The following is a 21,248-nucleotide window of genomic DNA, read 5'->3' as shown; positions in this document are numbered from 1 at the left end:
TGTGTTTGGAGGAAGAAAAATGCTGCCTATGACCCCCAAAACACCGTCCCCACCGTCAAGCATGTGGGTGGAAACATTTTGCTTTGGGGGTGTTTTTCTGCTAAGGGCACAGGACAACTTATTCGCATTAACGGGAAACTGGACGGAGCCATGTATCGTGAAATCCTGAACGACAACCTCCTTCCCTCTGCCAGGAAACTGAAAATGGGTCGTGGATGGGTGTTCCAGCACGACAATGACCCAAAACATACAGCAAAGGCAACAAAGGAGTGGCTCAAGAAGAAGCACATTAAGGTCATGGAGTGGCCTAGTCAGTCTCCGGACCTTAATCCAATAGAAAACCTATGGAGGGAGCTCAAGCTCAGAGTTGCACAGAGACAGCCTCGAAACCTTAGGGATTTAGAGATGATCTGCAAAGAGGAGTGGACCAACATTCCTCCTAAAATGTGCGCAAACTTGGTCATCAATTACAAGAAACGTTTGACCTCTGTGCTTGCAAACAAGGGTTTTTCCACTAAGTATTAAGTCTTTTTTTGTTAGAGGGTTCAAAAACTTATTTCACTCAATGAAATGCAAATCAGTTGCTATCTTTTATTTAAAGTTATTTTTTCGATTTTCCTTTTGATGTGCTATCTGCCACTGTTAAAATAAACCTACCATTGAAATGATACTGTTCTGAGACTTTTCATTTCTTTGTCATTGGACAAACTTACAAAATCAGTGAGGGGTCAAATAATTATTTCCTCCACTGTATCTCAAGTTTACTTATTTACTGCAACTTCTGTCCCAGTCTAAGGGGCTGATTTACTAACCCACGAATCCGACCCGAATTGGAAAAGTTCCGACTTGAAAACGAATATTTTGCGACTTTTTCGTATGTTTTTTCGGATTCTGTACGAATTTTTCGGATCCAATACGATTTTTGCGTAAAAACGCGAGTTTTTCGTATCCATTACGAAAGTTGCGTAAAAAGTTGCGCATTTTGCGTAGCGTTAAAACTTACGCGAAAAATGCGCAACTTTTCGCGTAAGTTTTAACGCTACGCAAAATGCGCAACTTTTTACGCAACTTTCGTAATGGATAGGAAAACTCGCGTTTTTACGCAAAAATCATATTGGATCCGAAAAATTCGTAAAGAATCCGAAAAAATCGCAAAACATACGAAAAAATCGCAAAGTACCGATCATTACGAAAAAAACGCAATCGGACTCCATTCGACCCGTTCGTGGGTAAGTAAATCAGCCCCTAAGGGTTTGGTAAATAAAATGAAAGGGATACGGTCATGATTTTTATGGTGTACTTTTTATTTCTAAATTACACTGTTTACATAGCAAATAATTCATTCTGCCATTTAAAATGTTATTCTTGAACCAACAAATGTACTTTTTTAGCTGTAATATTGGTGTGTAGGCGCCATCTCAGTGCATTGTGCCTGAGTCTGAGCTTTCAGAAGGAGCCAGCGCTACACATTAGAACTGCTTTCAGGTAACCTATTGTTTCTTCTACTCCCATGTAACTGGAGGAGTCCCAAGCCGGACTTGGATTTCTTACTATTGAGTGCTATTCTGGGAGCTACTGGGAGCTGCTATCTTGCTCCCTTCCCATTGGTCTGCTGTTCAGCTGCTGGGAGGGTGATATCACTCCAACTTGCAGTGCAGCAGTAAAGTGTGACTGAAGTTTATCAGAGTACAAGTCACATGGTTGTGGCACCATGGGAAATGAAGAATATGGCTAGCCCCTTACAAAAATTTAAAAAAAATAAATGAAAAAAAAAATAAAATCTGTTTTTCAATTTTCAATGCAGGATTCTGCTGGAGAAGCTCTATTAACTGATGTGGTTTGAAAAAACATGTTTTTCCATGACAATATTCCTTTAAACAATTTGTGTTTTCAGTTAAAGCTAGGCCCCTATAAATCACACTTTGGGTGTCAGAAGAGGAAACCACTAAAATAGTAAGAGTACTATGTATACATTTTTATACATATATAAAGTTTTAGGGGGTGTAGGCATTTAATAAGTGTTCATAGGCAGAGGTGCGTTATATTTATTTACGGGATTCATCTCTTTGAAACACTTATAAATGACTTTATTTGAATATGCAGTGAATCCCCCCTCTCTGCACAAAGCTATGGTACCGTGTGCACATACACAAAGTGTGATCCACTCAGATGTGTCCTGGTCATTTTTTAACTCACAAGACTGTCAGACTGCCAACGATTCCATAGACATACAGTAGAGGGAGAGACAGAGGGTAGATATTAGATATATGATGGGTCTGGAACCAAGAGTGACCTCACAGAGCTGTCGCCTGCAGCTATGATGGGAGCTTGTTAGCGCTGCACAGCTATAATTACAGGCCAGGAGAGAGAGAGGGGGGAAAGGAAGCTCAGGAATGCTAGCCTTTAATTAGCTTCAGATCCGCAGAAATACTACAGGTTTTACAGACTTGCACCCCACCTAATCCCATTCTGCAGCTCTTACCTACTCACACTGCACAATACACAACCTTAATAATAAAGACCTTGCATTATATTAAAACAGCCAGGACTGTTAATGGTGCATGCAACAAGGTGGTGAAGTGCAGAATAGTCACTCTCACCATATCAGTAACGGCACAAACATTGATATCATGTGAGCAACAGCTGGGTACCAATGCAAACATTAGAGTGTGCATAGTGCAGGCAGGTGGCATTTCTAGAGCAAGGGAAATATAAATAATGGATATACAGTATGCAGCCTATGTTAACAGCTAGTTTGTTTACAACCAAGGGGCCACTGTTACTAAGGCCACAAGCAAATTACCTTATCTGGGGAAAAAAAGTATCCCTGACACACGGAATTCGCCCTGAATGCTGGAGTGTCACGCTGGAGTATTTGAGCGAACTCTTGAATCTTTGGTGATCTAATTTGCCATTGTTTATGTAGCATATAAAAACCTCAGACTGGGATACTCATCCCCAGCCACTCCAGTTCACTGATAATATTCAACCTAAAAAGCACATAACGATAGCAACCAAAAAGATGTTTTCTTTTAAACTGGTAACCAGTAATTCTACCTTCTAATCGGTTGCTATTGATTACTGCTTCTAGGAAAACTTAAGGGGAGCATACACAGGCAGATCTCAGCTGCTGATTCGGGTCCTTCATATCGATGCGGCATCTTATCTGCCCGTGTACGGGCACCCCCGGTCATGGACCGCATCATCTTGTTTATGTGGTCCTCGGTCTGATGGCAACTATACCTGCCGTTTTAATTTGATCGTTTGGACCTAGGGCCAAATGGCTGAATTAGCTCAATATTGTCCACCTTAGAAGGGCATATTGGGAGAAGATCCGCCGTCATGGCCACCTTTAGTGCCTTTTATTACATAACCCCCATAACTGTGCAGCACATGTGGCACAGAGGATATCCTAGAGCAAATTCATATCACTTCTGGGACATAAGGGGAACAGGTTCATTTCATCATTGGACAGCATCATTGGACAGCCATTAAAAAGCCTTTATTATTTCATGGCTAAGATTAAGAACACACAGCAACGTTTCAAGAAATTCTTTACAGTAACACGCCTTTGCGTGTTCTTAATCTTAGCCATAGAAAAATAAAGCCATTTTAATCGCAAATGAGGTTCTGTACATTAATTAACTTAATCTGTTTGGTGGTTCATGGCCATAGTGGGTCATGCACATTTCTTCTTGAACAGATATTTATGCTGACTCAATAATTGCATGGAGGAATGCACACTCTTAGAAAGTGAAAAAATATTTATATAATCAAAAATGACTACATAAAAATCACCCTACACATTTCGGCCACCATGTGGCCTTCATCAGGGGCACAAAAAAATAAAAAAATAGGGCGACTCAAACTGTATTCATAAGAACAGGAAAAATGTAAGTTTTGTGCCTATTTGCAGCTGAGCCTCCTTAATTAGTACCCAGGTATACGTTCATCTCGCTGCCTCCTATCCTACACGGGCATTTACTAGTTTTAGCCTTCTTACGCCAAATCATGTATGTTCTGGTTTTATCACTCTAGCATTTACATGGCAAACGAACACTTAAACAAAATCAAAAAGTACGTCCCATTGCAAGAAATAAATCTGATCCTTACACAACAATTCTTTTCTTGAATAGAGGACAGTCTAAAGTGAGCGTCTCATACTCTCCTCCTTCTCCGCAAACATGGACACCATACTTGTCAGAGAGCTGAAAAGAAATATGTCAGAACCTGTCTCAGCAATATCGTAGGTGCAGATGAGCAGTACAAGGCTAAAATAACTGCTGTAGCACCCACACAACAACCACGAAAACTGCATTTAAGGGAAACTAAACCCAAAGAGAAAAATAACTGTTAACATACTTAGAGCGCTCCTGTGAGAACATTTACAATTTAAATACAATTTCTGTGTTAAGTTAATTGATCTACTCAGAGGACATAGAGTATCACGTGTATATACTGTTATCCATTTAAACAATCAGTTGTTGATTAATAAACAGTATATGAATGACCTTAATCACCAGTTCTTAATTCTTCTCAATGACTGAGAGTAGCAATTAGATTTTTCATGCTACATACATGTGCATGTGGGGGTTTATTAAAGAGTCTCTGAGTTTTGGTTGGTTTCTGGGGTTGTGCTTAATAACCAAACCTTAGGATCAAGCAGGATGTCTTTGCCCAGTGCCTTTAATTATGTTAATGTGAGTATAAATTCTTTACAAGAACATTTTAAGGACAGCGTATGTATGACTAGATGGAATGTAAAAGTGTACCTTTTTCTGTATTACATAACCAACTTGGCTTTTAGTAAATGTCACCCATAGTGTCCTTTCAAAACAATCACTAACCTGCTTAAGGTAAGGCCTCATGTCTTCCAGTGTCTTCCCCAGGTGCTTGTCTGGATCTAACCCTGTAAACAGACTAGAATCATGGCATCTCGATGTTTTCAAATAATATCTCAAATATAAGCAGATATGTATCCACAGCATTAAAGCAACAATACATTTTCTGTGCCAGGTTAAATAAATTTAACACTGAGATTTTGTTATAGTCCTTGTTTTATGGGATAGACAATATAAAACCCAGACAAACATATATTTACAAGGTAAAGGGTAAGATATTTATTAAGCAATGTAAAACGTTTTACACCAATCCATTACAAAGTGAAAAGTCGCAATTTTAATTCAGGTGTGTACATTTGCACAGAAGTGTGCACATTTATACCTTTATTTTACAGAACCCCAGGACTGGTGTAACACACTGATGTCACAGGGGCTCAGAAAAAAGGCAGGGTAATCTATCACAAAATCCTATGCCTACAGTGAAAAATGCACAGCACTTTACAAATGAGGGCACTGAGAAAGTGTGTATCTCAGCTGGTGCCAGTGAACATATTCTAGTGCCTAAAGGGCAGTTATATATATCCTGCAAACCCTAAGTTAGGGATCCCTAAAGCTAATCTTTATGGATGAGGTTTCACCAGTGTAGGGAGGGGCTGCTCACCAATCACATCACTAGCCCTAAGGGGCAACCATAAGGATATGAAGGGCCAGACATGGTACTGCATAGTGCACTAAAGCACTTTAAACGATAAATATAGGAAAATACTTTTTCTGCTTAAAGAGATGCTACTTATAATTATAACAGAGGAAAATGAAATAAAGTCAGTAAGCACCAAAGGTTAGTTGTGCCAAAAAATCAGGGAAGCCAAACTGCACCCCTGTAGCTTTGTTAACTGCTTTCAAGTTTACAAACCATAGATGTGACAGATGCTTTGCTGCAAAGTGGCTTGCACATTCATATATAACAAAATGACTGAAGGCTTGCCTCCAAATTCAAACATTGTATTGTTTCATCTACATTTTCCACTTGCCAAAAAAAGCTTTTGCCAAGGTTGGGATGAAACAATACAATGTTTGAATCTGGATGTGTGCCTTTAGTCATTTTGTTATGTGCAAGGCCTGTAGTACACCCTTCATGAATGCGGTTTCTGGCTTGTAGAAGGTTATGGTGAATTATTATTTTACCTGCCATGATTTACCATCTATAAAAAGCTTTTAGTGAAGGCTAGCTGCTTCACGGTGGAAGTATATTCTTAACAGGGCAATTCTCTATCAAGGTCCTACGGTCCCCTTACCAAAAGCAGCTACCTTGATAAGGATGGCCTTCAGACCCGAGGAGATCATTTCATCCAGAAGTTCTTCTTGCTTCCTACGCCACAGGAAAGCTAAAGGCTGGAGGCCGAGCCTCTGACACCTGAAGCAGAAAAAAAATGTATTATTAGTTATACTATTCTGTGTGATGAAAAGGTTCTCTAATCCAAATATAGGTGATTTCATAAATTTCCTACTACACTGCAGATATGGTATTCCAAAACACACCAGTCCTTGTTTCTTGTTTACACACATTTAGAGGGAAATATAGATAAAAAGTATATAAACAATTTCAATAAAAAGTGCAAAGTGGGCCCCAAAAATGTCAGGAAACCTTTATATTTTATGTTGCCTTTATTCTTCCAGTATGAACAATAGGCCTCCATTTATCAACACATACAAGCTCTGTGACCAATCCCTGTTTCTTCTTTCAGACGATACTGTGAAAAGTCTTATAGTAGTTCCCTTTTATACATGTTCTAGTACAGTGTTCCCCAACCAGTGGCTCATGAACAACATGTTGCTCACCAACCCCTTTGGATGTTGTTCCCAGTGGCCTCAAAGTAGGTGCTCGTTTTTGAATTTCTGGTATGGAGGCAAGTTTTGGTTGCATAAAAACCAACTATAATGCCAAGCAGAGCCTTCTGTAGGCTGCCAGTCCACATAGGGGCTATTAAGTAGACAATTATAGCTCTTATTGGCACCCCTAGGAACCTTTTTTCATGCTTGTGTTGCTCCCCAACACTTTTTCCATTTAAATGTGGCTCACGGGTATAAAAGGTTGGGGGATCCCTGTTGTAGTACATGTAGGTGCTGTGCACTCTGTGGTGTCATATACATGTATACAAACATACATACACATTCTCCACGCGGACACGCTGGTAATCAGACAGGATTGCCCCAACAGAAACAGAATCCACAGCCTCCTTTTCCTGAAAAATACCCAAGTAAAGTGATTAGGAGCATTCCCACTCATCTCCCACCACGCAAAATGGCAATTTATTATAGGAGAACTTTCATTCACATATTGTTTACTAGATACGTATATGTCCCTTATTATACACTGGGACTAAGATAATGAATGTATTGCTGACTCAAACTAATGCTCTTTATGCAATCAGGCTCATGCTCTCTGTCCCCAAGCAGCAATAACAGTCACTGACTGGACATAACAGCCGGTATCAAAGAACAGAAGACATTTTCATAATCTCTGCTTAGGTTTTTTTCTGTTTACTGTGATGTTTCCCATGTATTACACCACGGAAGATAATACAATTCCCTAGAGTATGCTTTGAGGTAATTACAAGACAAACAGGGATTCCACAGTACAAGGCCCCAGGCAGTATGGAGTAATATGGAACACCAAAGTGTAACCATAATATACTTGCTGCCTGTAAAGAATTCTGTTAAATGCATTGTACATTGTTTAGATTGAATGCTAATAGCCTGGCCCAAGTATAGCACAGCTATCTCAATACAACACAGGCTTCAGTCTGTCCCCCCACCCAGTTCTCCCCTTATGTTACATGCTGCTAGCAGTCTATCAGTTCTCTATCCTACCAGAGATTTGCAAATACGGCTCATTCTCCTCACATGGAGGAACGTTCCCCATTTCTTACCAAAAAAACAATTAACCTTGGAGCAGGTGGAAAAATGACTATTATATTCCATCAGCACAAGAGAAGTAAACAGAATGCATAACAGGAGCATAACATTAGGCCTAGTTAGCCTAAAACCTGTCTGCATCTTGGCTGGAGTTTCTACCACAGTTTCTATATATAATAAGAAAATATATTTGAGAGGTTATGCAAACCTGTTGTCATATGCTCATGTCTTCATAATGGTCATGGGACTCCAAGGTGACTATTAAGGGATTTTCAAACTGTAGCCCCTTTATATGCCCTGAACTAAAGATACCAGCATCCATCGGTAGAGAATTGCTTCATGCTGGGACCAGTAAGAGTGCTACAAGTTTAGGACACAATTCCCTGCACATGTGATGTCAATAAGGAAAGGGACATCACAGTGCAAAGTATTGTGGGTTATGTAGTTACTGCATGCTGTCTGTAAACTGACAAGTCAGGTCACATCCCATAAGGATTTCCATTGAATTGGGTCTATGGGAGATGGCCTTTCTGTAATTTGGAACTTTCTGGATAAGGGGTTTCCAGATAAGGGATCCCATACCTGTACATAGCTATGTACTTTTACAGGACTTACTCGCACTGCACACCTGATTAGTGTGCATACATACACTGCAGGTGAAAGAGGTCTAGAACTGTTAAGGAGGACAGGATATGTCCTGCCTGGGCCCCTGGCTGAATGGACACATATCATACAAGGTTCCATAATGGCCACCATTCAAATGCAGAAAGTGAAGGGAGTAAGGAAAATATTAATGTAAATATTATAGGAATGCACCAAATCCAGGATTTGGTTTGGAATTCTGATTTGGCCGAATTCACGCTCCTGGACGAACCAAATCCGAATCCTTAAAATCACATGGCTTTTTGTCACATAAAGGTTCTCTTCATTCCCTTCCAGTTTGCATTTGCAAATTAGGATTCGGTTCGGTATACGGCCAAATCTTTCATGAAGGATTCGGGGTTAGGACGAATCCCAAAAAAGTGGGTTTGGTGCATCCCTAAAATATTAAAACAGGGCCAGCATTATTTTTCATGCCATAAGGCAATGTCTATTATTACACACGTTTGGAAGTCAGATTATTGTCAAACAATGTGATACAAAGATGTTAATGGAAATCTTGGAGAGCCACATTCAGCTTGCTGGCTACCAGTAGGTCAGCCCTGTATTAATAGGACTTATACCTGGATAAATGTTGGAACATTATCCTAACAGCTACTGTGATGTATAGTTCCCTGCATCCTGATCAAACCAACAGCTGCTAAGGATACTGGGATCTGCCGTTCACAATAGCCAGTGGGTTAAAGGTTTTATATACCAGTTCTAAAGCTCTAAGAATATGAATTGTTGACTGCTGTGTACAATATATACACATTTAAGCAAAAATAACCCCTAATTCCTAGTTTAACTGCTCCTCTACCAACCAGAGATAGGCTAGTGGAGAAATCTGTAATAACATTTCACATTTTTAATTGGCGAATGAAACCGGCTGTAATTATAGGCAGAAATGTAATATTAATGAGAAGAAAAACTTTAACAGTAAAATACCTTGAAGCTATTATCAATTTTCTTAAACTGCGGGTCCTTGGGATAAAAATCGTGCCCACCCCTCCCCACAGAGACGTCGGTAATTTTTCTCTGCCTCATAAACACAGCCATTAAAAGTGGCGCGTGGCACAAACCTTTCTGGGGCTTTTTCTTCCTTTAAATGAAATCGCTGCACTGCCTCGGGGGGCCTCTGTCTGACTTGATCTCAATGTGTCAGTTAATCAGATAAAGAAATAAATAAATGAAATAATCGTCAAGTCAGAAGCACAAATCAGCCTGAGGGAGGCGGGCGGGGGTGGGAGCAGTTATTAAGGTTTAGACACAGCAAACAAAATAAGACATCCGGATGATGTTACAGCATGTGTAAAGGTTACCGTTCGGCTGGGGATCAAACCAGCACGGCTATTAACCCTTCATAGCCAGAGGGGTCTGCAACACAACCTGACCAGCAAGCACATAAACCAGACAAAGGACTAACTGTGCATGTATACAGATCCTCCTGATTTGCACTAACATATAACCCATTACATACAAAATTATAACTAATTCAGAAACTCTCATTTAGGTTATGCAACTGGGCCATGTATCTCCAAACTGGCCCATATCCAACATGTTGTGCTGCAGACCAGAAGGTTGTATAGGTAGCCGTTCTGCATATGGCTGCTTTAATAATGTTCCAATTCAACCGTCTGCACCATGCACCTTTAAAGAGATGCTCAGTAGCGCTCTGTAGACCGGTAGGAACATGAATGGTCAACCCTACTCCAGACAAAAAAAAAAAAAAAAAAAAGAGACGTTTTTACTTTGAACAACTTAAATCACTTAATGATATTACTTAGTATAATGGATTCATAAACTGTGAGGATCAACGCACTTGATGTTTGCTTATAGTATTATATAAATGCGGGGAAGTCTAGGAATAAGGCTCCTTTAATGCCCCTGCACACATGGTAAGTGCTATGCTACGCTTTGGCAGTGGTAAAACCTTGGGGATGGACAGTTTCTCTCGCACTGCTATAATATCCCAAATCTAATATACAAATGGATTTGTACTGGCAACTATGATGTTAGACGTGAGCCACAGCCACTATGTCACACCACAAACATACCGTATTACAGAGTTATTACACATGACTATGACTGACAGCAGGAGATAAGAAGGATTATAAACACAGAAGTTATACAATTGCTTCTGTAGGACACAGAGAAATCATTATAGAATCAAGGGAAAGTCATGTAATAAGAATATCATTAACATTTGTCTCTTACTACTCCCATTATAGAAATGTAAGGGGCAAATTAAATATAATAATGGTTGTTTTACAAATTTTCAGAATATTTACACAGCAGCTCTGCAACCCACTACAAGCTAAAGGTTGATAGGGATTGCTGGGATCTGTACTTCAGCAACAAATAAATGGGGTTGTTCACCTTTGAATTAACCTTTAGTATGATAAAGAGTGTGCTACTCTTACACAATTTGCAACTGGTCTTCATTTTTTATTATTTTTAGTTTTTGATATTTTTTTAGCTTTTAGTTTTTCTGCTCTCCAGTTTGGAATTTAAGCAGATTTGTGGTTTCTATGGTCCAAATTACCCTAGAAACCAGGCAGTGGTTTGAATTAGAGAGAAGGTTTAGGAGGTTAGGAGAAGGTTTGAATAAAAAGATAAGTTATAGCCGCACAGAGCTTTAGTTTATAGGCTCAGTGACCCCCATTTGAAAGTTGGGAAGAGTCGAAAGAAGACAAATAATTAAAAAACTATAACAAATAAAAAATGAAGACTAATTGAAAAGTTGCTAAGAATAGCCCATTCTATAACTTACTAAACATTAACTTGAAGGTGAACCACCTGTTTAAGCTGGACAAGCCCAGTTTATATAACGATGTTCAGGAACGCAGTTCCCGGGACAAACTGGGAAACCAGTGCCCTGATAATTCTTCAGAGTCTGTGACATGCTCAGTAAAGAAGGCAGAGATCCGAGCGCGTCATTACAGAATCCGTCAGCTCTGAGTCTTTCCTAATGCTTGCATTATAACCACATTAAAAAGACATAAAACAGCAGGGAGAAGCTCACACAGCAAAGAGACCGATATTTAAGGCCTTCGTCTGCCAGGGGCAGTCACAGCAATTACAGTGAGTCGGGCTCAGAGTAAAAGCCTGCAAAGGAATACTGGTACTGTAGCAGGAGAATAAGGAGAAGAAAGGGGCTTCTGGAACAGAACAAAACTCACAACCTGTGCTGCATAGCCCATGCACAATTATAACATTAGTGAGGGGCTGAGGCACACATCACTTACTATGCCTCTCTAGCACAAGATAATAGAATTATGGGAACAAAAAATAAAACAAACCTTTCAGTTGCATATTTATTCATTAAAAAAATCCATATAATGAAACTTAATTTACAACAAAAAAGCTTAAAAGGGACAAGTATTATGGCATTATATAACACCCATAAAAATGTAGTTTTTCCCCAAAACCCTTATTAGAGTACCAGCCATTTCACTTTCACTGGCTACTCTCAGCACTTTGTACTGTAGGATTCCAGCAAATTCTCATCTCACAGTCAGAGGCTAGGCAGACATGCAGTAAATCCTGTGTAAAGCCAGAACTGTGATTGGCCACTCACATTACAGCGTTAGGACACTCGTCATTCATCTTTTACACAGAAAGGATCTTGGTAGGAGCTCCAAATGGGAAGATATTAAAGGTAACAATAGATTTTAGATCAACTTTAAAAGAGACCATGTAAACCCTTTAATAACATGAGCTCAATAAATAGTGATTGGGAACTATGTTTTTGTTACATTAAACAAGAAAATAAAAACTTTCACTTTACAACTTAATGGTTCTACAAAGTCTCTTCTTATCTGCAGTCTGGTATATTGTTTTACTAGCTGTCTAATCGTCTGCTTATCCAAAATCCTAACAAAGGTTTTTTTTTTTTTTAATCTTCCATTAAACAAATGAACCCTTTTATAGGGGGAGTAAATTAAAGAATAAAAAAAATACATTTTTTTTTATAATAGCAAAAAGTAAACCATGGATTTTTTTTAAGTAGAAGAATAATATTTATTCCAGTCTGTGCAATCAAGATGATATAAATAAAAAACTGCTGTATTTATGCATAAATATTTCTACTTTCAGCTGCTTAAGGATGCTCCTGCCCTAATGATCTCATACAGTATCCCCATACTTAGGTAACTAGCCACCCAGCCTGACAATAGCAGCTTAGGCAAGCCTCAACAATTTGATAGAAACCATGAAAATAAAACAAGAGAGAAAAAATGGTAAGTTCTATTAATGTTTCCTTTAGACAAGGACAAAAGAAAGGAAAAATGAATTTGCATTATACCCTAATGCGTTGCTGACTGGTGTGCCACAGGCAACCCTCTTCCAATACTGTATAATTCTTTTATATACAGCCCTCAATGTTCTGGTGGGAGAAAGTGTAGAAATCTAACCAGCTAGTGAGCATTTCCCCAAACACGGCGCTATATTTGTTTGTGATCAGCCCCTTAATCTTGTGTATTTCTGGGGCTCGTGGCATGGACTTAAGATTTGATTGAAAACTTTTCCTCTCCTTAAAGGAAGCTGGAAATTAAACAGAGCATTTCCTGTAAGTGTCCATGGGCCGCTGCTCAATCCAGCAATTATCCAGTCTGTCCCCAGCCAGAGTGGCTGTATTTTACTGTCTCTTCTTAATGTAATCTGCATTCATCACTATTTTAATTAAACCAGGCTTTAATTTAGTGGTTTCTTCCCAAAGAGCGGTAGAGGGGAGTGAGAGAACCAGAGAGAAGCAAGAGGGAATAGAGAGGGGAGATAGCAAAAGGAAAGCTACACAGGAGATTTCTGGACAGTGTTTCTGGACAGTGTGCCTGCTACATATTTTCCTGGACTATAAAGCTGCCAAAATCTCCATAGGTCACTGTCCACTGAATATACTACACCAGTGATTAGAAAGCATTTTCTATTGAGAATCATAGAGCACTTGCTAATCGTGGCTACTTGCAGCCAATTCCCATGAGAGTTTAAGGAAACTAGCCCACAGCAATCTTGCCCACCTTTATCTCAGCAAGGTATGGAAGGCAAAAGGCCAGGAAGCTGGCTTCTGATCTCAGACAAGAGAGAGATCACAGAGGAGCAAGCGAAGAAAATAAAAATACAGTAAAGTGTTGCTAATTAACGGTAAAAAGAAGAAGAAAAATAGGAGGACAACATCCTTAAGGGGATGTGCCCTTTACCAAATAAAAATCTATCTGTGCACTCTGCTGACAGCACTGTCTGGTGACATTTACCCTTTCTTCCAAAACAACCGAGAACAATTTTAGAGTTAAAACTGAGGTAGTAATAAATGGGCAGTGGCAGCAGGGGGCACTGCCGTATCATGTTTAAAATACTGAAAAAGGCATACAAAGAATGGCTAAAACAAGCCTAAGCATGGCTAAGGAAAAGAAGTACACTGTTTTGCAGTGAGGCTGCACTGTGCAGGTGCTTGTCAATTTGTTAGCCTCACACACATTATTTATAATGCTTCAAAACACACTATGCTGGGGGAAGTCACATGATCCCCTTTGGGCTAAGTCTATATACCTGATGCAGGTGGCTAGTATAAAAGAAGGGTGTAGCAGGGAAACAATGAAATAATTAAACATCAAAATAGTCAGTGGCAAGTCATCACTGTAACTGATAGGAATTTATCAATAGCAATAGTAAATAAGGACTGCACTACTCTTAATTAAAATTAGCCCCTAAGTCACCCCAGTCCATTGCAACTTAGGACACTCCAACCTGGCTGAGCAGCTAGAGTCACGTAGCAAATCACAATGTGCTAGAGGCAGGTGGTTTCAATCCATCTATAGAATGGAGTCTAGACGTAACCAGTACTTAAGCCTATTTTAGAACTTAGCTGCCCATAGCCCAATGTAAGTGACAGAACTACCTTGCAGTTAAGCCATGTTGGAGCATTGGGACTTCTCAGTTATGCTGGGCTTGGTGATGAGTTAGAGGAGAATTTTTAAAGAAGGAATCATGAGGCCCTAGTTAACTACATTATAAAAAAAATCTATGGGTGCCTACATTTTAAAGACTTGTTTATCTACTTCTATTTTAAATCTGTGGTTAAAGCATGAACACTATCATCCCAGTGTTGTGAATACTGCACATGAATGAACGCTGCCCCTGTGCCATTCCTGTGCATGACATAATGTCAATGGCTGGCACAGCTAGTAACTATCACGCCCATGCTAGATAGAAAGACACCAACAGCGATTCATACGGCTTATTAACAGCCTCTGCCAAATACTGCCCACGCCTTCTAGAGTATTTAGAGCCTACTTATTTTACAGGTCACTGTCATGCTCTAGCATGGCCTTCCTGTATTATGGAGCTTTCTGAATAATAGGTTTCTGGATAAGAGATCACATAACTGTACTTGTTAACAAGTCGGTACAGCACAATATAGATAATGACCACAAACATTGGAGAGAGCCTATCCACAATTGTTAAGAATTATTTTGAAGCAAACATGAACATAAAATTCCTCCAAACTGGTAATATAATTATAAATGGTGATATAAAGACTACCTTGAGAAGTGATAGCAATTAATCACTTTGCCTCTAAACAAGAAATCACAGATAAAATCAGCAATGTTTACGGAACGTACAAGCGACAATGTGAATACCCTTTTCAAACCTGTGCCTCTTTAGAGCCAAAAAGCCCCTGAAAAGGAGATCAATAGAAAGAAAAAAGCAAACAGCTCTGCAAATAGACACAGGCAATACAAATATTTTAGCATACCATTTGTGGCATGTAGATTTATGGATCAGATCACAGTTAAATACATCTATGTTTACACTACAATATGAGCTATAGCATGATCATCCCAGTAACATAAAGGTGTCATTCTTAAGCATTCAGAATGCAGTACATAGTAGTGCCATGTCATTATGGAAAGCCCTTTGGTACTTCTGCCAGAACCTCACTGCACCGCTCATAATGGGTTTTAGCAAAACTATGCAGACACTCGCTTGTCCAACATTTTATTCTAAAACCAAGGGTATTTATGTGATTCTGGTTCTACCCTTGCAGCTTTAACATACTCTAATCTTTTGGGCTTTCATATACATGTTGGCATACTTGTTGGTGAGATTTGCTTCCATTCAGTAACACAGGCATTAGTGAGGTTTTGCACAGGTACTGAAGGTGAGGTCTGGTTTGCAATTCATCTTACATGTATTCAGTTGGTTTGTACCCAGTGCGCAGCACAGGCCAGTCAAGTTCATCCACATTTGTCTTGGGAAACCAATGCTGTATGGACCTTGCTTTGTCCATGGCAACATCTTTCTGCTGAAGTAGGAAAAAGCAATCCCACAGTTGCCACAAACTAAGAAGAACATTTCAATAGCATTAGAGGTTGCTTTTACCGGAACCATGGACCCAGGCCTTTATTCCTTCTCCTTCCATTATTCATTCAAGCAGGTTGTGTTTTTTGGCATCTAGTAAAACCAGACATATTTGCAAGTCTGCCACCTGGCAAAGCGTTGGACGTGAACGTGTTTACAGGGTACAATGGCAGCAACATTTATACCACACTTCAGCCGACCCTTGACATTGTCCAAGATGATGTTAGGCTTCTGTGAGGCTGCTCGACCATAAAAATCCATGTTACTTGCGAATAGCTCTTGCCCGGTATATATAGTTTATGTGTGTGTATAAATAGGTCTGTATATGTATGTATGAGTACAGGAGTTTGTTTGGAGAGGTTATACTTGATGGACTTTTTTCAACCCAACTTAACTAAGGATCCTTCAGAAACCCAACTAATGGAAGTAATGCCTATGTCTCACATTTCCCATGTTCCACTACATTCTTGAAATATTCCCTTTAAATGTTTCCCATTTTATCTGCCTCTATCTATTTATTACAATAGAAAATGTTATCAGTTATAAATATTAATACCTTCACCAGCTTCAGTAGTCGATATAGATCCTCCACCTCGTCCCCTTCCTGTGGGGCATAAGCTCTGCCTGTATCCAAGCTGGTGCCCTGCAGAGTGGCACGATAGATAGGCAGTCCCATGGCTTCTGCATACAGCTCTAACGCATGATGCCCAACAGTCTGGTACATGTAACTGTCTAACTCATCAGCTGCAAAAAAAGCATTGGAAAGTGCATCATTGATACTGCTTAAAAGCAATGGATTCCTACAGTGCACTACAGAGGTTACTTTATTATATTTTTTGTTGCTTGCATTATATTGCTCCTATGCGGTTTACCTGTGCTTTCTGGAGGCTTCAGGTTTGCCAGGGCAACAATCTGGTGGCCAGCAGAAACACACTGCATCATGTTATAGCAGCTGTCCTTCCCGCCACTAGGAAAGAAACCCACAATGGTTGAAGAGAGGTACCATTAAATTACTTAGGACACAATAAAAGGGCAATGCACAGATTGTAAAGAGAACAGAGAAAGATGCCCTAACACTGGGATTTCAACTTCAAAACTAACTGTGGGAGGACCATGCTGCCATTTTCTTCCACTTCTTGAATTTTTGCTGCAGTCCCAGGCCAGGTGTGCAAGTGCAGTAGAGTGAAATGTTTTTTTTTTGCTGGCACCCTGACCAGACAGTGGAGAGGATTCAGGAAAATGGCAGCTCCTACACTAGTAACCCAGACCACTGCAGTTTTCAGCAAAGAAAAGCACCGGGCCAGGGTCTCAGGTATATCATTATAATCACTAGGGGAGGAGTGGCGTATTATAGAATGCAACATTTTTAGCAACTTTTCAAATGAGGGGAACTCCACCCATATGCAACTTAAGCTTTTTAAAAAGTAAACATAATTTCAACCAACTTTGCAATACACTTCCAATTAAAATTATGCAGCCTTTTCATGATGTTTACTGTAATAATATGCACACGTGATGTCAAAAAGGAAAGTAGCATCACAGTGCAATGTATTGTGGGTTATGTAGTTCCAGAATGCTGTCTGTAAACTGTGTTTTGCAGCTGGATTCCAGCATATAAAAATGGTATTTATTCATACTTTTTAATGGAACAGATTACAGTGATAAGTACATTAGGGGCTTCTGTGTTGTGTGGGATCTTTAATAAATTTTGGTTCTGTAGTCAGAGTTCCCCTATAATAGTTTTTTTTAAATTGTCTTCTTCTTCTTCTATTCAGCTGTCAGATGGGGGTCACTGACCCTAGCACCCAAAAAAGCTTTTGCTCTGTAAGGCTACAGTTATATTCTTATTCTTCCTTTTTTACTTAGCTTTTTATTTAGGCTTCTCCTATTCATCCTCAAGCCTAGAGTTGCCACCTTTCCTTCTCCTGATAGTCAGGCAGGAGGGCGGGTGGCGATGTCATAAGGTGGGGACAGAGTGGGCTATGGTGTGGCAATCGGTCCTTGTGTCAATCTAGTCTTTCCTAAATTGGAAGACTGGGCAGGCAGTTTTGAGCCAACAGCTCTTCTGAAAACTGGGCTGTCTTCATCAAAACCACACAGGTGGCAACTTCAAGCACGAAAACCACTGACTGGTTACTAGAGTAAATGAAACCTTAGTAACCAGATAATTGCCATAGTTTCATACTTGAGAATGGCAGAGCACAAAGCTAATTAAGTCAAACACCCCCCAAAAAATGAACACCAATTGCAAATAATCTTAAACTATGAATATCTACATCATACTAAAAGTTTATTTAAAGGTGGACCACCCCTTGGGGCAGTTGGGAGGTATGTAACCTATAATGAAAACTGCTATCTGGTTGCTAGAGACATTGACCACAGAAAGAAAGCAAACATACTGTGCCCCCAATATGTTACCCAGAGCTTAACAGAGACTTGAATCTGTTTCTTATGAAACTCACACATCACAGACCAGGATTAACTTCACCAGAAGCCAATTACCCTGCCTCGGTGAAGGGAAAACATATATAAGAGGCGCTCAATGCTGCAAGACACCTGTGGAACGGAGCTTCCATTTGAAGCAGCGTAGGTGGTTTTTCACGGTGAGGGCAGTGAGGTTATGGAATGCCCTTCCTAGTGATGTGGTAATGGCAGATTCTGTTAATGCCTTTAAGAGGGGCCTGGATGAGTTCTTGATCAATCAGAATATCCAAGGCTATTGTGATACTAATATCTACAGTTAGTACTAGTGGTTGTATTTATAGTTTATGTATGTGAGTGTATAGATTGGTAGGTGTGGGTTAGGTGTGCTGGGTTTACTTGGATGGGTTGAACTTGATGGACACAGGTCTTTTTTCAACCCTATGTAACTATGTAACTATGTAACTATGTAACTATGTAACTATCCTGCTAAACTCTGCTAAACCAAATCATGTTGCAGGTTATTTCCTATAATGAGGGATACAGATAACACATTTAGCAGGGATGCAGAGGAGCCACACACACTGCACACTTGCTCTGTATAAGTGACACCAACACGCACCGCCTTTTTTCCGAGCTCCCTGAAGTACCAGCCTAACAAATAATAACTACAATTGCTTTCATTCCAATCGGTCACCTGATTAGCGCTACCACCCTCATGCTGTCACCGGATCGCACACGCCTCCTACTCCGCATTCAGCTATTCTCACACCCGGAAGTACCAGCACGTGTAGCACTGCGCAGGCGCACAGCTGCCCTGGCCTTTAGGACCCCGTAAGAGAGAGGTGCCGATTCCATTGCCTGTGCCGGCAGCGGCAGGGTGCCTATTGTGAATTTTGAGGGTAGTAGTGTGTGAGTTGAACATATTAGTCAGCGGGAATGTCTGTGTTCGACTAAAGTTGCTTGAAAAATGTCTTTGCATAGTTCATCTGTGTGTAGAATCAGGGTTTGCAAGATTGCAGGCTAAATGCCTGGTATTTAGAGACGCTGGAGGACATGATGGAAATTTTTCCAATGCCACTTAATACTGGCGCAATAAGCAAAAAAAAGTATCAATCAATGTTTAACAAATGCACATAGCAATATATAAATGCAGTGCCAAATTCACATTTAATGCCCACATAACATTATTTAAGTGCCAATTTCAAGTTTAATGTGAAAGGGTTGTAGTCGTTTTAACTTCCCTCCTTTATGGCCAACTTTGTAGTCTGCACACAGAAACATATATAAAGTGGGAACAAATATATACAGCGGTCTGGTGGGGACAATCTTCTATACTGGGATGAAACTGGCAGGATTTCATCCCAATGCATTCCACTTTATATTTTTATTACTTTAAAGCTCTTTCGTTTTCTGGAGTTACTGTTCCTTTAAGGACTGGAGCCCAAAACTGCACTGCATACTCAAGGTGAGGCCTTACCAGGGATCTATAAAGGTCCTTGAGTCATTGCCATTTTTTTATGCAAGACAGCACTTTATTTGCTTTTGTAGCCGCTGAATGACACTGCCTGTAACTGAAATTTGTTATCTACAAAAATCGAGTTGTCTAATTCCAGACAGTGCCATTTAGTGTACCCTCTAATGTTTAATAATTTACCCAAGATAACACTTAAATGTTCACCATAAAATGTGTGAACGTGCATACACTGACAGGCACAGATTCATAACAACACACATAGAGCAGAAAATACACTATAGTCCATCACACCTTGTGTCTCAACCCTTTCTACTTGTAGATTGTAAGCTCTTTTGGGCAGGGCTCTCTTCACCTCTTGTATCGGTTATTGATTGCTTTATATGTTACTCTGTATGTCCAATGTATGTAACCCACTTATTGTACAGCGCTGCGGAATATGTTGGCGCTTTATAAATAAATGTTAATAATAATAATTCCACTTCAAGGTCTACCAGAAACTTTAAAGTGATCTACTGGTAGACCGCAATCTAACTTTTGAGCACCCCTGATGTAGAGGGTGCAAGTTTAGACTAGGGTTGCTATCTGCCCACTTTTTAAAGGGGCTCTAGGGGTCAAAATTTTCTTCCCCGTTTCCATTATTCAGAAAACTAGGCAGAAACCCTATGAATTGCATCCAGTGGAAGCAATAACCCACTCCCAACACCATCAAACACCTCCTATGCCCAGGTGTATAGCCTAACAAAGGTGGCAACCCTTTTCCAGAATGAAATTTAAATAGGCCCTGGCATTTCAAGTACGCAGAGGCCAAACAGCCGCCCACCAGCCAATAAATAGTGCCTGCCTGTGGCACAGGGCATTTGCCAGAATATACAGGTTGCCAGTCCAGGTGTAAGAATGTGCTTCCTATAGTTAATCACACAAACCACCAACATCATCATCAACACCATACTGTAAATGTTGAAAACTGGAAAGAAGGTCTTGACCTGGACAGCCTCTTGAAAAACTGGACTGTCCAGGTTAAACCTGAACAGGTAGCAACCCTGCCTGGCAGATAAAAAGGATGCTTAATGTCAGTGTTACTAAAATGATAAAAAGATCAAAATATAGGAAGGCCTGCATTTTTTTCAAAAAAGGTGGCAACCCTGTCTATTGTTATGCCCCATAGCTTGTGGATACACGTTTTAAAAGTAGACACCTCTAAAATCTATATGCAGTAGGAAATATTGGGTGATTTACAGCACAACACTAGAAAATAATTTGCAACATTTCACGCATGGAGTTTTGTTAGCTGGTGCAAAAATGATTACAATAGCATCCACCTATCAGTATACACACAGGGTTGACCCATGAACACTTACGTGTGCAATTTCAGGGCATAAAACAACTTGTGTGCACAAACAGATGGATGCCATTGTAGTAAGGGCAATTAGGTGCTGACAATCACTGGCAGTGGAGGCGATTTCTTGGAAAAAACAGGTACTGATGTTGTTAATAAAGGAAGGTAAACCCTGGCTTGAACCTTTCCCTGCCACAGTTCTTTGCTCTTTCTAATAGTCAAATGGTGTGGTACAGAACAAAGATAAACCTGGAATCAT

General features: G+C 39.9%; 1 protein-coding gene across 3 annotated transcripts in view; it reads right to left on the bottom strand.

Moving 5' to 3' along the window:
• Nucleotides 1-19,029, bottom strand: part of dph6 (diphthamine biosynthesis 6) — a 37,468-nt gene extending 18,439 nt beyond the window's left edge. The window contains exons 1-7 of one of the 3 annotated variants that reach the window (XM_031891249.1): nucleotides 18,874-19,029; nucleotides 16,628-16,722; nucleotides 16,312-16,499; nucleotides 7,011-7,084; nucleotides 6,137-6,255; nucleotides 4,848-4,909; nucleotides 4,114-4,208 (exon numbers count right to left, since the gene is read on the bottom strand). In XM_031891249.1, the coding sequence (XP_031747109.1) occupies nucleotides 4,114-4,208; nucleotides 4,848-4,909; nucleotides 6,137-6,255; nucleotides 7,011-7,084; nucleotides 16,312-16,499; nucleotides 16,628-16,722; nucleotides 18,874-18,932 (692 nt within the window). In that variant the 5' untranslated portion in view covers nucleotides 18,933-19,029. Of the gene's footprint in view, nucleotides 1-4,113; nucleotides 4,209-4,847; nucleotides 4,910-6,136; nucleotides 6,256-7,010; nucleotides 7,085-16,311; nucleotides 16,500-16,627; nucleotides 16,723-18,798; nucleotides 18,821-18,873 lie in introns of those variants that run through there. The other 2 variants (XM_002932836.5, XM_031891250.1) reach the window with 2 other exon arrangements.
• Between the last annotated feature and the right edge of the window lie 2,219 nt (nucleotides 19,030-21,248).

This window comes from Xenopus tropicalis, chromosome 8 (genome assembly GCF_000004195.4).
Source record: "Xenopus tropicalis strain Nigerian chromosome 8, UCB_Xtro_10.0, whole genome shotgun sequence".
In the NCBI taxonomy this organism is placed as follows: Eukaryota; Metazoa; Chordata; class Amphibia; order Anura; family Pipidae; genus Xenopus; species Xenopus tropicalis.
The sequence above is the reverse complement of the archived record's forward strand: the minus strand, read 5'-3'. Positions and strand labels throughout refer to the sequence as shown.